This window comes from Macaca mulatta, chromosome 15, assembly GCF_049350105.2.
Source record: "Macaca mulatta isolate MMU2019108-1 chromosome 15, T2T-MMU8v2.0, whole genome shotgun sequence".
Classification (NCBI taxonomy): domain Eukaryota; kingdom Metazoa; phylum Chordata; class Mammalia; order Primates; family Cercopithecidae; genus Macaca; species Macaca mulatta.
Window position 1 is genome coordinate 115,659,107 of NC_133420.1, and position 19,827 is coordinate 115,678,933.

Genomic DNA, 19,827 nt, shown 5'->3' on the forward strand with positions numbered 1-19,827 from the left:
TCTGGTGTTAGTAAGGCTTGCATACTCATAATAATTTTTTTTTTTTTTTTGAGATGGAGTCTTGCACTGCTGCCCAGACTGGAGTGCAATGGCACGAGCTTGGCTCACTGCAAGCTCCGCCTCCCGGGTTCAAGCGATTCTCCTGCCTCAGCCTCCCCATTAGCTAGGATTACAGGTGCCTGCCACCATACACACGGCTAATTTTTTGTATTTTTTAGTAGAGATGGGGTTTCACTATGTTGGTTAAGCTGGTCTCGATCTCCTGACCTCGTGATCCAACTGCCTCAGCCTCCCAAAGTACTGGGATTACAGGCATGAGCTGTACCTGGCCACATACTCGTAATCATCTTTATGTCTCCACTGAGACAATTATAGCACATGAAAAAGTGTGAAGACAGAGTATGTTGAATGTGGTGGGGGCCTGAGGAGAGCTGTCATTCTGTGTGAAAGGGAGCCCCTATCTCATCTTCCACAGTGGGAGGTCAGCAGATACTGCTGAAACAGGAAAACCAAGAAGTAGCAATAAAGAGTAATGCTTAGTGATGAGCAGAGCAATGCCCAAAGAAGAAGTTAAAGGAGATGAAATGGGTGCCTCTGGGAATAGGAAATAGTGCCACATGGGTAAGGTGGGACTACTGTTTTTCACACACAGTAGCTTGAATCTTTTTCATAAGTTTTATAGAATTATCAACTCTTCAAACTATGTGATTAAATATTTGATTTTTGAAAAACAAAATTAAGTATATACATATTTTTAAAAGTCACCCAGATTATGCCATTGACTTCAAGGGGATTTTTCACTAAGTAAGCCCATTTCTTCTATTTTGCCTTGACACGCTCCCTAATAAATTGAACAGCTTAATTGTCATAGAAGTTGTGAAGAAAACACATTGAGAAAAACAACAGACTCATCCAAGGCCACAAAGTTAGTATGTGCCAGGTTTAGGGTGTGGGGCTTGTATTACACTCTCTGTTAATCATTGTTATATATTTCATTGCTCTGTATAACTCTGGCTATTAGGGGCTTTTTTTTTTTTTCTTGAAACCCCACGAAAGATGTAACATTGGTCTCTATTGGATGCTCACGGGAAGGAAGAGTTTGGAAGGGGGTCTCACTAGCCCCTGAAAGCCAGATCTTATTGGGGAATCCTCTCCCAGTGGTGGGAAAACCATGAGATACAGACTGTATAAATCTTATTCCAGTCTGATTTCACTAATAAAGAAAGATGGCTTTGCCAGTAGGAATACATGATAAGAGAAGGGTTTATCCATAATAATGTGAAGATGACGGGTCAAATATTGCCAGGTGGGTGGGTTAATTGCAATTTAACAGTTGTTGAAAATGAATCGCCTTCTTTGACCTCCAGGTTCTGATCTGACTTAATGCTGTATCATAGTTCTGCAGGATATAACTGTCAGGTGACTACAGTCCCAAGCAGAGTTCCTGACACCAAGAGAGGGACAGCCTCCACTAGCAGGTCCTGACATATTGTTATACCCTCTAAGATATGCCTACGTGTAAAAAATACCATGATTCTTATGCAGTTTAAAGCGGTGTCCACACTCAGTTGGTGTGATAATTTCATGAAGTGATAGCAGCATCCCTAAAATTACACATAGCTTTTGAAATATAAAAATATAAAAATGATGCCTTGCTGCACTATTAAAAAATGTTTATAAGGTTCAAAGTTTCATCTGATAAGTACATTCTCAGAGTCTTTCCAATAAAAAGAACTTTTCACTGAAATGAGTCCATATACCCATTTTCATTATATTCTAAATAAGATAGCAGTTTTACCTATAATATTCAACTACGATTTACGTAACTTTGAAACATTCTAACACTAATAGTTCAAACTGCCTGTCTTTGAAAAATGCTTTGAAACTACATTTTCTTCAATAGAATGAGTCTTTCAAAATCTGTGTCTGGTAGAGGGTTACATTTGTGAGAGTTACTTAAAGCAAAAAACAGATTTTTGCAAAAACAACATAGCTGCATCTCACCCTTTTGTGTTCTTGAGCATTAAAAAAAAATAGGGGGTAGGAGACAGAAGGAAATAAAAGACATGATGTCAGTCCATAGGTACAATCTCTGTTTATGTGCAAAAACTGGATTAGTAACTGTAGAACAGAAAAAGAGGTGGAAGACAGTTCTTTATACTAGTGTTCTTAAAATAAAAGGTTATTAGGCATTAATGCTATAAGAAATGTGCATAATTTATTTTGAAATCTACTTATAGCTTTTTTTGATTTATGTTAAATCTATGAAGCTGATCAAAGTGGCACTTTTTCAGATCAACATAAATCAGTCTCAAAAAGCAATTAAAGATTGATTTTTAAAGCATAAACAGTTTTCAATTTATTGCTTTTAGTTTGATACTGCATTTAACTATTTGCATATGCCTCTGTTTACTTTTCTTGTTCCATAGGTTTACCATCTGCAAATTTGGCCGCACCTAACCTCACTGTGGAGGAAGGAAAGTCTATCACGTTATCCTGTAGTGTGGCAGGCGATCCGGTTCCTAATATGTATTGGGATGTTGGTAATCTGGTTTCCAAACATATGGTAAGGCTTGTGTTTGGCTGTGTCTTAATAGAGAGACAAGAGTGTTTCAGAATGTGAGAATGTATTAAACCTAGTGATGATCATTTGATATTTTATAGGGCTACATATAGAAATTTACAAAGAGTTTTTGATGTACATTTACTTTCTACTTATTCTTAATTAACAAAGACTAATGCAGGCTTGCATTTTAGTTATGCATACCTAAGAGAGCAAGGAGTCTTTATATCCCTAGTGAGCTCTTTGCATCATCCTGAACAAAGCGAGTGACTTTCCCTGTGGTCTTCTCCCTTGGAGGGAATTCAGGGATCAAGTCAACCTCATGCACTTAGCAACTGAAACCTAGAGAAATAGAATAACTTCTGATTTACTTCTTTGCCTGAGCCTATTTCAGGCAGAGAAGTTTTTCTAATGCTATATATTATATTATATTATATTATATTTATATATTTGTTTTTTTCTCTAGTTAGGGGAAGAAACCCCAAATCTTGTCACTTTGGGATCAATCCTAATCAAGGTTATTTTTGTCTGTTAATTCGTTTGTAGAATGAAACAAGCCACACACAGGGCTCCTTAAGGATAACTAACATTTCATCTGATGACAGTGGGAAGCAAATCTCTTGTGTGGCAGAAAATCTTGTAGGAGAAGATCAAGATTCTGTCAACCTCACTGTGCATTGTACGTAATCAGACTGGCATGTGCTTTTAATAGCAAATGATCACGGACATACCTACGTTTGTTGCTGGGACAGTATATGCAGTGTTTTGTGCATACTCAATTAAGAAGCATTATCAGCCTCTTTTACTTGTTCAATTTCTGCTTAATAACTCTTGCTCATGCATGATCTTTCTTTTCAGCTTCTTTTTTGATTTTGAGCTTGTCATTTTGTGCCTTCCTCTGTCTTTTTTTCTGATAGAATATATTTTGGGCTGGTTGCTCCCTCTTATCAATGTTTTAGCTTAAATTTTCGTAAACCAGTTTCTAAAACTTTCTTCCTCTATAAAAGCAATATGATGCTTTAAAGTTATGATACCTAAAGTATTTACTGGCTGTTCACAAATGCCTGATTGTACTGTTGATAAAATAAAACCTCATTCGTTTGATAATCAAGTTTCTGTGAGAAGGTAGGATTAGTCCTGCTTAAATTACTGAAAATTATTATCAACTGTAGAAAACTTTTATTATTATTGTTTTAAATTTCTGTGTACATTGAATCTAAGTTCAAAGATATCCATCTTCTTAAACATAAGTATATTTTTCTTCAGTATTGTAACTAATTACATTTTGAAATTCCAAATTATGGCTTTTAGCTTGAAGGTGTATATTTAGTAAAAACTATATAGACACTTCACATCATTGTAAATTCTGAGCTGGCACGGTATAAATTAATGAGGTTTTACTCCATTTGGATTAGAATTTGGATGAGAAAAACATGAACGTGCATGTGTGTAAGTGTGTGTATGAGTTACACACGTGTAGACCCATGGCCATAGCTGGTATCAATATGCTGGTTAACACTCACTCACAGCACACATTCAGTGTGTGATTGCTGGAGTGAATGATTGAAATCATCAGCTGTAATCCTTTATCACTGTCAGTACAACCACCATGCCCAGTGGGTACTAAACTCGTAATTTCTCATCATTTTGACCCCCTCAGAAGCCTGAAGTCAATGTTATCTCCAAACATATGCAACCACTTCCAACTGTATGTCCTTAAATCAGCACCTAACCCAAAATTCATTTGAGCATGGTGGAAGGCATGAGGGGCCCTGGGTGTGGGAACCTGGGCTGGTGGGAGGAAGGTAAGTGTGACCCCCGCCCCACTGTGGTCCTTGTCGTGGTTGGTTTATAGCACAGGTCTACAAGTGTGTGTATCTACACATGCATGGACCTTATTTTGTATAATATATATATATAGGGTCCCCCCAAATTATATTTAAACTGAATTTTTATAGATGAAATCACATATTCAACCTTTTGTTTTCCAAAGACTATTTTGAGGAGGCCTGTGAGAGATACTTGGTAAAGCAAACAATTAAGCTTTGCCAATTTACATTTAGTAATATCACATTTCTCAGAGGGAGGGACATTGTTACAACATACATGTGCGGAGTTCAGCTTCGCAGGTGCTCAGTTGAGAGGAATGTCGCTGGTAACTGGAAATCTTTCTGTAAATTATGAAAGTGAATTAGGTTCTTTTATCAGCTTGGCTTCTTCCTAGGTAGTATTGTGGGAGGATTTATCTGAAGACAAGTAAGGGGGTAATATCATATTACCTGCTTTCTAGTAAAAATATCCAAACTTGAGTTTTTTCCTCAGTTTCAGGTTAATATCTGTATGGTCACTAGGTTCTGAAAAATTGACCTTATCTGTCATAGTTTAGACAAAGACCAGAAGCCATAAATGATAAAGAATATTAACAACTGGCCGGGCGCAGTGGCTCACACCTGTAATCCCAGCACTTTGGTAGGCCGAGACGGGTGGATCACTTGAGATCAGGAGTTCAAGACCCGCCTGGGAAACATGGTGAAACCCTGTCTCTACTAGAAATACTAACATTAGCCGGGCACGATGGCAGGCGCCTGTAATCCCAGCTACTCAGAAGGCTGAGACACGAGAATCGCTTGAACCTGGGAGGCAGAGGTTGCAGTGAGCTGAGATCATGCCACTGCACTCCAGCCTGGGTGACAGAGCGAGACTCTGTCTAAAAAAACAAAAACAAACAAACAAAAAATATTAACAACAAAGATAGCCAGTGCAGAGACCCCACTCAGAGGTTTTGTCTGTTCCCTGGCTACGATGCCTTAGATTTTTTTCTCCTCTTGTTTGATGAACACATACAGTCAAGAAGCAGTGCCTGAAAGGGAAGGGCCACTGGATTAAACATCAGGAGACAAGGTTCTTGTTCCAGATCTGCCTTGCTCAGTAACCTTGATGAGCTCACTTAACCTCATTGCACTTTGGTTTCTTCATCTGAAAAAATGATGCTATTAGATCTCAAAGGTCTTTTCCAGTCCTTGATTTTGTAATTACCAAAGTCAGACTACATTAAAATAAATAGATGAAGTATTTTAAATACCCTCACTTAGGATAAGTACTCTGTTTAAAGATTCTACTTGATAATGTTTGTTTCCCCAAAGCATAAAGTGCTTTATATCTAAAATTGAAATAATCCCTACTCTGTCCAGGCTTAAATTGGACCCCCAACATTTAAAGGATCCAAACATTGGCATCTAGGATCCTAGCAAAAATGGACAACACTATAATGAAATGTGATACTTTCAAAGAGTATTTACTATTGACAATCAGTAATAAATATTGATTTATTAAACTTATAATAATTCATCAGCAGCAGTAGCATTTATTGCATTGATCCATTTGATCTGTTTTCGAAATGTGAGATCAAGGCTTCACGTAAAATTTTAAAAGTCGTTTTTGTTATTTGTATTATTTAGGAAAGAAGTTCTATCAAAAAGTATTCATTATTTTATTATTTTGGATTTTTTTTGATGATGAATCTGTATAATATCAAGATACAGATATTAGAAACCAAAGTCAACTTCAAATGGACTCTTTCCACTGTCAGAAATCTCTTGGATCTGTTTGGAGCTGGTTTTCACTTATACTGAATAGATTTGAGAAATGACTGTAATGCATGGGTCTTAAGTAGAACACAGAAAGGAATCTCTCTGAAGCTCTCTGTGGGGAGTTACATCCACCCTGATGATGATACAAAATACTGATGGATTCCAGAGTTTCTGATCATGTGTTTTTCTAAGCCATACAGTGGTTGAGTAAAATTCCCTATCAATGACACAGACATCTCGAGATGGGGAGAATTCTGAGCTTTCTGATGCTATTAACTCTCTCTTTTTCAATTTAGTTGCACCAACTATCACATTTCTCGAATCTCCAACCTCAGACCACCACTGGTGCATTCCATTCACTGTGAAAGGCAACCCCAAACCAGCGCTTCAGTGGTTCTATAACGGGGCAATATTGAATGAGTCCAAATACATCTGTACTAAAATACATGTTACCAATCACACGGAGTACCACGGCTGCCTCCAGTTGGATAATCCCACTCACATGAACAATGGGGACTACACTCTAATAGCCAAGAATGAGTATGGGAAGGATGAGAAACAGATTTCTGCTCACTTCATGGGCTGGCCTGGAATTGACGATGGTGAGTAACTGACGCTTTTGTATGTGGGGAGAAGATAGAGTCTATCATTTCAGCTATTGACAAAATCACGTATACAATAAACCATCCCCAAACCCAGTGGCTTAAAACTCCGTTATTTAATCTTGCTCATGGATCCATAGGTCAGCGGAGTGGTTTTATTTTGCATGTATTTATTGTGGGAATCAGGGTCATGAGGCAACAGATACATAGGAGATGTGCTTGCTATGACAAGTGCAGAGTGAAAGAGGACAACTGGAACAATGTGAAGCTTCCTAAGGCCTAGATTCAGGACTGGTGCACTATACTGTCTCTTCAGCTTATCTGCCATTGGCCAAAGCAAGTCACAGGGCCAAAACCAAGTTAAGGGGCAGGGAGTTGTTCTCCTCCCAAGAAGGGGATGAGGAAATTAATAATTTTGAATAGTTATCTGATATACACTGGATTAATAACTACTCTAGAGTGCCCCTTATGAGAAAAGGGTCATTATTATTATTACCATCATTGTTGCAAGTGTTTAATGAGATTTTGTACCCACAGTGGAAAAACCCATGCAAAACTACAAGCACAGGAACTGTGTTTGGTTGGCTTGTGATGCATTTAAGATTTATTTTCTAGCCTCTTACCTAATTCAAAAAGGAGAATTCTGGTTTCTCGTCCATGGATGAGAAATTAGTGTCTTGGACTATTTTGCTTACCCGGGCTGACTGAGCTGAGTGATTCTTTTATTGGCTCCCAAGCTGTTTTTCTAGGAGTGATAATAGTGCCTCTCTGGCCAAAGGCTTGGACTGCGGAAAGGATGGCTAGCATCAGGGGTCTACTCTGGGCACAGCAGGAGCATGTCAGTGTGAGCTTCAGGAACAGTGGGACAAGTATCATGCATTTACCTGCTTCAGATGCTGTCCTTCAGTGGAGTGTTCTTACCTACTCAGTCTCATTGCCTGAATGCTTGCTACCAATGTGATGGCCAAGGCCTGTGTTTGGATATTGGGAGCTGTACATGAATAGAGTTCCTCACCAGAGTAGCTCTGAGTCAGTCAAAGTCATGCAAAGATGACTTGGCAGGGAGAAGGGAAAATAGAACCCTGGAGACTTGTGAGGCAGAGGCTGCTTGGGCTGCATGTACCTGTGTGGCTCCCAGGGTCCCGCCACCGGCAAAGGTGGTCCATGCAAAGCCATCTCTGCAAAATGACAAGCAAGAATGCAGTCCTTCTCATTACATGATAAGTTCCTGTTATTTTGCTCTTCACTAGACCTCTTTTTAAATGCACAGGCTTCCTTAGTATGTTCAAAATGTTATTTGGAATATATGTTTGATTTATAAACAGCAGCCCTTAAGGAGCACATAAAACAAGCAATATTTGGATGCAATACCCTGACACCCCTGGCTGTTGTTGTCTTTTCCATTAAATCTTCCTCTTAATTGAGAGTTTAGCTGCTTGGCTGTGGTTGCTGTAGTAAATCTCCAGCTTACAGTGTGCAGGAAGTCATGTTTGAGGGAATAACAGCTTCGTAGTTAAATCCAGAGACACTGATTTAGGACAGTAGCCTTTTGCTTGTTCTTAAATAAACTTTTTACTTCTGAATAATTTTAGATCTGTAGAAAAGTTGCAAAGATAGTATAGAACATTCACAGACTTCCCCCACCGTTGTTAATGTCTTACATTACTGTGGCACATTTGTCACAAATAAGACACTAGTATTGGTACATTACTAATAACTGAACTTCAGACTTATTTGAATTTCACCAATGGCCCTTTGAAACACTTGGGGGCAAAATCTGATTCAGAGTGAGGGTCTGCAGTTACAAGCTGTCAGAAGTGGTCTGAGTCTTTTGATATCAATGCACAGTACTGTCGGTGTAAAGCCAGTAGCTTCTGATTTGGGAAGGATTTTCATCTTTCCTTTTGAACATTTCTGTATGGTACTGATATTTGGTAGAGCTGAACTCTTCTTACCCATGTGGCTTCGTTTTCATTGATCATTTCTGTTAGTTTTAACTTAGCTTGTGATGGGAAAGAATTGTTTTCTGGTATAAGAATGTTTTTCAAACATTCCCTTTAAAAGAAATAATTATTTGTAAAAAATACAACTGAAACTCAATTTTATAAATATGTTTCTTCCCCTCCTTTCTTTCCATCTTCTTGCTCATGAATTTATTAGGTCTTTAAAATATTAATATCTGCTTTTAGAAAAGCCCGTTTTTTTTGTTCTCTTTAAGTATTTACTTAAGTGTCAGCTATCAAGGAGTAATAAATGAAAGTGGAAATGAAGGGGACTTGGCCCAGGGTGACAGTGGATATAAATGGCCCTCGTGGGCCATAAACCAGTGTGACCGATTAGAGATTGACCCCACTTGGCTAGGGGAATAGAATCGTTGTGGGTATTTATGAGACTCACAGCCATAGTGCACAATGACCTTTCTTAGAATTCCTTCCTTTCTCATTCAACCTCCTTTAAAACTAAAGAAAAATAAACAAATAGCAAAAAAAAAAAAAAAAAAAAAAAAATTCCCTGCTGGTCTGAGGTACATTCCATGTTAAGGACAGCAGGTCAAGTTTGGCTTTATAGTCCATTAATATTTCTACTATTATCATATAGTAATTGATGAAGTTTAGCTCTCACAAATACTTTTTATAAGAAATTTCAGCCTCTTTCTCCCAGTTGTTTTGGTAAGATCCCACCTTCCCTTTTTTTTTTTATTTGTTATATTGGAAGTTTCCTGGCTTACAAGGAAGCAGGCAGCCTGGGCTCCCGTGAAACTAGTTGCATTTCCATACAGAGCCGGAATTAATGTGACAGTTCTGGTGTCCCTTAGAGTATGTGCACCTCATTCAGCTTAGAGCAGATTTCTGCCCAGGCACAGTGGCTCATGGCTGTAATCGCAGAACTTTGGGAAACTGAAGTGGGTAGATCACCTGAGCTCAGGAGTTCAAGACCAGCCTGGGCAACATGGCAAAACCCCTTCTCTAAAAAATTGCAAGAATTAACTGGATGTGGTGTGTGTGCCTGTAGTCTCAGCTACTCAGGAGGCTGAGGTGAGAGGATTGCTTGAGCCCGGGAGGTGGAGGTTACAGTGAGTCATGATCGTGCCACTGCACTCCAGCCTGGGTGACAGTACCAGATCCTGTCTCAAAAATAAAACATAAAACATATTTTTCAAAAAAGAACTAAGATTTCCCTGGGATGGTCATTTTGCTTAGGAGAATAAAGTGTACTGAAAGAAACTGAAGCATAAATAAACCAAAAGTCTCTGAAACAAAAATTGGTGAGCATGGAAGAGGATGGACCAATTGGATGTGATGACAGTCATCATAACCTTTACTCCTGCTTGGGATGCAGATACTAGACGAGGTGGCAGGCACCCTGCTCTCCACTTGGAGGAAGGATGGAGAAGTTCCATCCCAAGCCAGTGGCAGCCCAGTCCAAGGGGGTACCAGTCACAGTGTGTGAGGATGTGAGGCAGGCACTAAAAGAGGGCAGCCCAGCAAACCAAAATACCCGTGTAATGTCTCTTGAGCATGTTGGGGGCCTTGCAGACTCTGCCATTTCCCCAGCCAGCAGGCTAATGTGGAAGGACAGGTGCCAGCAGATCTTCAGATGTCAGCAGCACACCAGACACCAAGCCAGCGCCCTTCCCCATCTGTTAATCACTGGAAACCTGGCTGGTAACCCAGAAAGAGAAAAGACCTTCCCAGACTCCGGATACTAAATTGATCATTTTGGGTCCCACATTGAAGAACTGAACTTAGCTCCAGTTAGTTTGGGATTGTGTTTAAGGCATAAAATGCAAACTTTCAGCTTCAAAATGAAATCTAGAAAACCATGATGTTTCTCCTCTAGCACACTGAAGAGCACAACTTGTGACAATCAAACTACAGGAGTTTTATGTTACTTTTGTTTTCCATCATGTCTTTAAAATCCATTCAGTAGGAGAGATCTTCCCTGGCTCCCAGAACAGTAGCTTCTTGCCCCTTGTTGCATATTTGAATTAACTGGGGACTTTTTGTCACTATTTTGTTTGATTACTTTTTTTTTTTTTTTTGAGGCGGAGTCTTGCTCTGTTGCCCAGGCTGGAGTGCAGTGGTGCGATCTCGGCTCACTGCCAGCTCTGCCTCCCAGGTTCACGCCATTCTGATTACATTTTTAAATACACATTCCTGGGGCCTAGCTTTAGCAACTCAGATTCAGTGGCTCTGGGATGAGAGTTGCACTTTGGCTTTTTGTTGTTGTTGTTTTTAAGGTCCCTAGTGATTCCAGTGAGTAACCAGGAGTGAGCCTCACTGATTGGAGGAAAACTCTGAGCTGTGTAACATTTTTCTGCATATGATTGAGTGGCAAACAATCCTTTGGTTATTTTCAGCTGCAGATAGAATCTCAATTGAGAAATGGCATGTCCCACCTGAGCTAGAAGTGAAAACTCTGGATGCGAGCTCATGGCCAGTCTCCCATCCTCCCCAAGTTCAGGCTGGCCGTATGGGGTCAGGGATGGAGTTTGCAGAGGTGTCAGTGCCCCTGCTGCCCAGGTGAAAGGGAGTAGAGAAGGAGATGACAGGGAAGTTTGCTCACTAGTGACTTTGTGCCCTTGGGACCTAGGAATGTTCAAAGCTGATGTGCAGACTTTCTTTCCTGGATACCTTTGTGGGCTCTTGGAGATTTCTCTCTCTGTATTTCCCATGACGTGAACAAATGTACCTCTGCTCCAGCTGGCACAAGCAACTCCTGACTCCAGGAATGTACTTTGTGTTGTTGGGGTCCCTCAGCAGGACCTAACACTCCCCACAAAGACTTTCTCCTGTGCTGCCTCTGGACTGCAGGGGGCGCTCATAGTCTCTTGTCCTCTGGATGTACAGGTCAAACCAAATGCCACCTACACCCCACGGTTGCAGGTTTCTTTCACCTTCTCTGGCAAGGGTCAGGCCTTGTCCTCTGAGCCATCCATTTGCAGAGAACATACTTCAAGCTCTCGGAGTGGTTCCGTGGAAGCCCCTCGGTGGGGCGGTGTTAGAGCAGCACTTCCCCAAAGAAACTTCTTTATAAATCCTTCCTTGTTCTCTCCTTCCAGGGATCTCTTACACTCTCAAGGTGAATCAGACATTTCCAAGGACATGGCTCCAGTTCTCAGTCAGTCAGTTCCTTTGTGATTTCTGCCTCTAAGTGTCTCACATCCACTTTGGTATCAGTTACTGAGGCAGGGAGAGTCTCACTTAACATCCTGTTATACTAGAATCTAGGGATTTTGAACAATGTGCCAGCTGTCTTTGAAGGTATGAGAAGCAGAGGGTCCTGGGCTACCCCTTGCAGTGAGTTATAACACTTGAGACAACGCAGACCCTACCTCTTAGGAAGGTGGCAGGGGTGAGGTGCAGGACGGTGGGAATAAAACACAGCCCATATAACAGAAGACACCCTAGCCACCCGTAAAATAGAAAAAGTGGAGAAACACTTGACTGCTTATTCCTGTCCCCTGTTCCTCTTTGAGGTTGCCTTCATGCTGGTTGTAAGAGATCAGCTTCTCATTCCCAGGGATGTTCCTGCTTGATATTAGGCAGGGCCCAGTTGAAGGTATGCAGAAATTACAGGCAATAAAGGACAAAGACATTTCTTTAAATCCTCTTTCTCATGGAAGCCAGTGAACAGAGACTATCAAATGGAATAGGTGGAACCTCTAAGATTTTACTTCTAATGAGATAAATTTTCACTTACTCTCAATTCAAATGACTCATTCAGATCTGATGTTTGAACTTGGAATCCTGAGCATAGTTAGCCTCCACTCTCCATGTTATTTAAAGAGCAGCTTTGGTGCAATGGGAAGGGTTTGGGTTTTGAATTCAGATCTGATTCAGTCACAGATCTGAGTTTCATCCTCCATGATCTATGTGGCTTGGAGCAATTTTCTTAACACCTCGGAGTGTGAAGTGTGACTTTCCTTCTCCAGAAAGTGTAGGGTTCCAGCCCCAAGCAGAGGGCATCTCTGTGCCTACCTAAGGAGCGACTAACATTGAGCACCTCCCTGACATGTGTCAGCCCCAGCTTAGAAGGTTGCCACCTTGAGGCTGAGCATATCTGAAGTGTCCGATGCAGTGCTTGACACATGACGGGCAGGTGCTCAGTGTTATTTATCCTCTTCTTAGGTAGGCATTGAGAATATGATAAAGGAGGCGAACATTCCCCATCTCCCTTTGTGTTCATGCCCTGTAGCCTTTAGGGAGAAACTTTCTACCCAGAAATGCTTTTATCTCATACTAACTTTGCTCTTCCTCATTCAGAAGCATGGGCTTACCCAGAAAAACGACCTTGAGACTCCTATTATTTTACTACCTTAGTTTTCTAGACTTGGCCCTTGATATGATTTGTCTGTTTCCCCACCCAAATCTCATCTTGAATTTTAGCTCCCATGATTTCCACGTGTGGTGGGAGGGACCTAATGGGAGGTAATTGAATCATGGGGTGGATTTTTCCTGTGCTGTTCTCGTGACAGTAAGTAAGTCTTATGGAATCTGATGGTTTGATAAAGGGAAGTTCCCCTGCACACACTCTTTCTTGCCTACTGCCATGTAAGACATGTCTTGCTTCCCCTTTGCTTTCTGCCATGATTGTGAGGCCTCCCTGGCCATATGGAACTATGAGTCAATTCAACCTCTTTCCTTTATAAATTACCCAGTCCTGGGTATGTCTTTATCAGCAGCATGCAAACAAGCTAATACAACCCTTTAAGGAGAAAATTAAGTCAAAAATTTGACTCACCTTTCAGAGGGTGGTCAGTCTTAGATCTTTCTGCTGTCTAAGCTCTTTTCCCCCATCTCCTTTTCATTTGGAAAGTGGCCCAGAAATGTGCCATTGGGGACAAAACCAATCTCCTGTCCTTTCTCCTTTTTTGTGGCTATGGTCAAAGATACCCTGACTCCAATATTTGGGTACCTAGCTATTACTTTGTGTTTCATTGAAAAAATTGTCATTTTTTGCTGGGTGCAGTGACTCACACTTGCAATCCCAGCATTTTGGGACACTGAGGCATGAGGATCCCTTGAGGCAGGGAGTTCCAGGCCAGTCTGGGCAACAAAGTGAGACCCCGTGTCTACAAAAAATACAAAGAAATAAAAATAAAAATTATCATCCTTCATACTCACTGAGACCTTTTGACTCTGGTAAAACTTCTCAGTGAGTTGTAAATCAGGGCTTCTCGAACTTTAATGCACATACCAGTCTGCTGGGGACCCTGTTAACATGAAGATTATGATTCAATGGATTTGAAAATGGGCCTAAATAATGTATTTCTAACAAGCCCCCCGATGATGCCAGTACTGCTGGTCCATGAATCATACTTTGCATAGTGAGGATGCCCTGCAGAAGCCAGAGGGGCCACTGAAAGAACTGGTCAGGCATCCGTCAAGATGACCTCACTGACTTTCCCTGAGGATATCAAATAGTAATAACAATACAGATATAGAATAAATGGTGCACAGAGATGCCCTCTAATTGGTTTTGGCATAAAGTCAGATGAATTCAATATGTGGCTTAAGAAGGCTAGAGAGAGGCTGGGTGTGGTAATCCCAGCACTTTGGGAGGCCAAGGTGGGTGGATCATGAGGTCAGGAGATTGAGACCATCCTGGCTAACATGGTGAAACCCTGTCTCTACTAAAAATACAAAAAAATTAGCCGGGCATAGTGGCAGGCAACTGTAGTCCTAGCTACACAGGAGACTGAGGCAGGAGAATGGCATGAACCCGGGAGGTGGAGCTTGCAGTGAGCCAAGATCGCACCATTGCACTCCAGCCTGGGCGACAGAGCCAGACTCTGTTTCAAAAAAAAAAAAAAGAAGAAGAAGAAGGCTAGGGAGAATGAATTAAAAAGTAGAGACAGTAGTTGCAGGCACGTAGACACACACAGGGTGGGGTTATCTGAGGATTCTTCAAAAGTTCTCATGTATCCTATTTAGCTTACCAGCCAAAAAGAAAGACTTGTCTAAGATGAAATTGATCCACTATATGTCAGTCATTGAAATTCAATCCTACATATGAAAATCCCTTCATGAACCAGAAAGTGTACATGGAGAGTGAGTGGAGATTAGAAGTGATGAAGGGTTCTTTTTAAGTAGAATTTGAGGCGGAAATTCATGGCAGAGAGATCACTTATGATTTGTTGTGAGGAAGAAACCTGGAGCCTTTGTTAGCATTTCTGATCAGATAGTCCAAGTAGCAAGAATTTTGAAGTCCAGTTAGTCCCATAAATGTGAACATCATGTTGATGCAAAGTAGATGCTGTTCAGAATCATTACCCAAGTGATTTAACCCTTTGGCTTGGAACAAACCTAACCAGAGCACCAGATGATAAAATACCCTCGTGTTAAAGCTTACCATTCTTTAGGCAGCGCATAAAGAGTGTCTCTGTGGCCCACTCATTCAGGAAGAATGTCACAGCTCAAGAATGCCCATTCACACAAGCAGTGGGAGTCAGTGACTTGCGCTTCCTAATTCGGGAGCTCCTGTCTCCTATGCGAGATGCGCGTCAGGAACAAACTATAAATATTGGAAGAGCTTTTCCCACAGCTTCTCCTTCCGCGCTGTTTTATCGAAAGATTCATGATGTCTGGATGAACTAGAGCTCTCTGCGGCACTTAGAATGCCCCACACTGGTGGATTTAGATTTGGTGTACTTAGTCTAAAGAACGAGGGGAGAGGAAATTTCTCCAAATGTTATGCATTAAATAAAGCTCTCCTGGCTTTTTACTGTTTGTTCCTTCGGTCTTTTGTCAGGACCTGTTTCTTGTCCTGGAGGTGAAGGAGAGAAAGTTATGTCTGCTTTTCTGCCTTAAATAACTGAAAAGAGAACGATTTGGCCATAGATTCAGAATGATGATAATTAAGATTTATACTTAAATAGCTCCTTATGCCTCAGGAGTACTAATGTTAGTTAATTACGCTTCCCAAAGCTCCTGAGGAATTGCCAGAGCCAATGCTATTATCTTCTCCTGTCTTATAGAAGGCTCCATTGTTACAGAAAAAGTGGAGACTCCCAGTGCTGTATAGCAAATGAGTGGTTCAGCCAGAAAGGAAACCCACATATTGCGATGCCGATTTCAGGTGCTGAGTTCAGCCTGCCTTTCTGAAAGAGAAGAGGAGAAGAACCTGAAAATCAAAAGGCTGATCTCCCTATGAGTGAGAAAACACTGTCGGCAAAGCAAGGACAGTTTACCTGAATAGAACAAATCTTTTGTAATTGCCTTATCATATGGAATGCTTTGAAATATTTTTTTTCAGGATCACATGATCACATTAAATAGAGTCTGCAAATAGAATGGATAGAAAAGTCTTTTCTTTTCTCTCTCTCTTTTTTTGGTAGAGCATGAGAGGGAGACTACAAGTTTAAAGGAAGGAAACAGATGTGTCTTCCTGGCCTGCCCATTATTTTTTATCTTGTTAGCGGAGTGGAAAATGAACCCTACTGTCAGGCTACCTCTCTTCCCACAATTTATTTTTTTTATCCTACAAACGTGTTTTTCCTTTAACTGTAGAGTCTTAACAGTTGAAATGTCATAAAGATGTTTTCTCTCTCATCAAGATTTACATAAAGTCATAAGATTATTCATGACTATAAGTGAGTTTAGACGACGGAAATAAAAAGGCCCTATTTTAGGTTATTTTGCATGGAATTAGGAGGATGGTGCAGTGCTTGGGTTTGATGCTGTTGGGGAAAGAACAAAGTGATTCCATCTTTGATGTGTGGAAGCCCAAATGCCCTCAGGGCTCATGTGCCTCTTGGAGGCGCAGACCTCACTGGCTCCCTGGGAAGCTTTGTCAGGAGTGCGGCTGTGGCTGTGATACAGTCGCTATCGTTCCTTTATTGTTTTTTTCAACTTGTATTTTAGAATCAGGGGGTGCATGTGCAGGTTTGTTACGTGGGTCTATTATGTGATGCTGAGGATGGGGATGTGACTGAACCTGTTACCCAGGGAGTGAGCATGGTATCCAATAGGCAGTTTTTCAGCGTTCCTTCCATCCATCTCTTTCCACCTTCAGTGGTCCCACTTGGGGCACTTTAGGCTGCACCATGGACTGGCTACTCCCTTCCGGTAATTCTTGACAGCATTCCTTAGGTCAAGAACAAAGTAAAGGTGAATATGGCACCTTAGGATGCTCGACGCATTCTTCAGAAAACAGGATTTGACCATCAGATGTGCAGACATTGGTACTTGGCCTTCAACCTCTTTCAGCAGGGTAGGAGTTGCACCTTTTACACCCCAGTAAGCTGTGGGGATCAGACAGTCTGCAGCTTATTTGGAACTCCAGTGGGTTAAATAGAGTTCCTGGATTTCAATATGTTATTCCACCATCTCCCAACCTGAAGCTTTAAGGCTTGATGCTACCTCTTGCTACCTAAATCTGAGATTTCCGATTTGATGAGCACTACTAGGACAGCACTCAAGGAATCATTATAACCCTTTCACAACCCCACTTTCAGGCCACGGCTCAAGTCAGATACAGCTTCTTTGTCTTTCATTAATTCTCTTTTCCTTGGATTTTTTTTTCTCATAGCTGGTGTTTGTCTTTCCTCAGTGACCTTTTAGTCCTGAATCTCTCCAACAGGGCTTCCTAACTTTAGCATATAACAGTGTGCAACAGTATGTAATGAAGGAACCATTTAGAAATTAGACTTTAAAAAGGCAAGACATTTTCAACATCTGACCATTGCCAGAAGTCTAAAAAGAAAGTGATATGTTTTTTTCTGTCAGCATTTAAAATGGTGGTAATAATTACCTTACTGTTGGAGTGTAAATATCATGGGAGGTTTTGCTAAACTAGGAAGTTGCTGGAAGCAAAATACTTGATGAGCTGGGGTCAGCTGGAGTAATGTGACCCTCGCTTTTCATAAACATTAGGTCTGTGCATCCTCTCATGTGCCAGTCTAACTAAACCTTTGGATAGTGAAAGGTGTTCATTTGTTGTGGTGAGTAGACTTTTGTCAGACGTAGTGCAGTATGCTTGGGAGAAATAAAAGCAACCCTGTTATAGTTCGTCTCACTTTGTCTTTTTGCGAGTTTCATAATCTTACACTAAATTTGGCTATTACGGATAAAAGCAAAGTGACAGTACTTGTCATACATCTGGGAGGATGAAGTTAGGAAAAAATAGTGCTTTTCACAAAGTTTAGATATGGCCTAACAGTTTTGCTGGTGAACTTAGCAGGAAAGGCATGCACTGATATGAGTCATAAGTCTGGATGGACACTGACCTATTTTTTATTAAATTAAATAAAATAACTAAATTATTTATTTATTTTTGAGTGAGAGTCTCACTTTGTTGCCCAGGCTGGAGTGCAGTGGTGTGATCTCAGCTCACTGCAACCACCGCTCCCGGGTTCAAGCGATTCTCATGCCTCAGCCTCCAGAATAGCTGGGACTACAGGCATGCGCCACCATGCTTCTCTAATTTCTGTATTTTTAGTAGAGATGAGATTTTCCCACGTTGCCCGGGCTGGTCTTGAACTCCTGAGCTAAGGTGATCTGCCTACCTCGGCCTCCCAAAATGTTGGGATTACAGGTGTGAGTCACTGCACCCTGCCCTGGCCTATTTTTTAGATTATGGGCTAACGTCTTTATTTACGATTGGACCCCAAATTCCATTTTTCCATACCTAACATTTGTTACAGTGAATAGATGTGATGTTCTTGGATCTTCCTAGGGGCTTTGTGTGGATATTGTGTTTGGAGGTTCCTGTTCTGCAACGTGGCAGATTAAACCTGTATGTCATTCATAGTCTCTGAGGCCATTTAAATGTGTGGCTGAGATAAATCTGCCTCTGAATCCTCAGGCTTTCCACTTTCTCATGGAGCTGTAGGTGGAAAAGCGATGGTGACCACAGGCCCTTCTCTCACATGTGTGGGGGTCCATAGGGGCCTGAGAACAAATCAGTGGCCGACTCCTCCCAGGATAAGCAGTGAAAGCCCCACAACCAGAAAAAGCCCTCAGTCCTGGGCAGATGGGAAGAATTTGGCTGGGAGTGTCTCCATTTTAAAACTTGAAAGGAATCCTCTTAATTCCTGGCAGTCTGGGATGGTTGGCCCCCCTACTGCAAATGAAGACCCACATACTTATATCCAAATATTTAAAAATTCTAAACCAAATCAGAGAATGTGAATTGTGAAATAGAGTAGGTTCTACCTTCCTGCAAGACAAATATATAGTGATGATGACGTGGAAGGCTGGATTTGAAGTTGAAAATCTCAGATTGTGTTGAAAGGCACATTGGGAAGAGGGATGAGTGAAATCTTCTAAAATAATGGATTACTGAGCAGTTTGAAGACTGACTTGCCCTCTTGGGCTTGTAGAATCTTTCCTGCAGCAGGGGTAGTAAATTCCCATGGTGAGGGGGACACCATTTGGTCTAGGGCTTTTGTAAAGGGAGAGGACTTCAGAGGACAACTGAGTCCCCTGCAAGTGACATCAGGAGGGCAGCCACTGGGACTTCTTTCTGCCACTTTATTCATTGAGTTAGTCCTCAAACTGCAGGACAGCTTTCAAGACTCTTCTCAGAGTGTTATAACAGCTATAAGCAACCCTGACAAGACATATTCACATATGGTAACTCAAAATGAGTTTGAAATGGTGTTTGGGATAATAAAACTCTTCGATATATGATTGAAATTTACTGGAATCAATGACTTTGCATACATTGATACAGTGCCATCACATGTGGCTGCACAGGGTGTACACAGCACAATTTCCCATCACATGTGACTGCACAGGTGCACAGGGTGTGCACTGCACAATTTCAAGTGGTGCTATTCACGTGGACTACAATATGAAAGGTGCTCCCTAGAGTTGTGCAAAGCATACACCATATAGCAGTATGCAGCATCCCTGGATGGAAGTACACAGCCATTCATTTCATTTCATTTTTTTTCCCTGCTAAAATAGATATTTTTCTAGTTGAAATGCGTTAACATTCTAATTTGAACACTGGGGCCACTTTTATTTGGTTCTTCATTTAGACTAACCTTGATTATTCGCTGGGGAATGCATGAACAGAAAATTGGCTCATTTCACTTTACTTTAATGGCATTTTCCTGCTAAGG

The 19,827-nt window shown here is 41.1% G+C and overlaps 1 protein-coding gene across 9 annotated transcripts in view; it reads left to right on the forward strand.

The window, feature by feature from the left end:
* NTRK2 (neurotrophic receptor tyrosine kinase 2) overlaps positions 1–19,827 on the forward strand; it is a 365,023-nt gene that overhangs the window by 52,516 nt on the left and 292,680 nt on the right. For all 9 annotated transcript variants that reach the window (XM_077965319.1, XM_077965326.1, XM_077965323.1 and 6 more), the window contains 3 exon segments: positions 2,430–2,566; positions 3,110–3,242; positions 6,450–6,755. In XM_077965319.1, the coding sequence (XP_077821445.1) occupies positions 2,430–2,566; positions 3,110–3,242; positions 6,450–6,755 (576 nt within the window).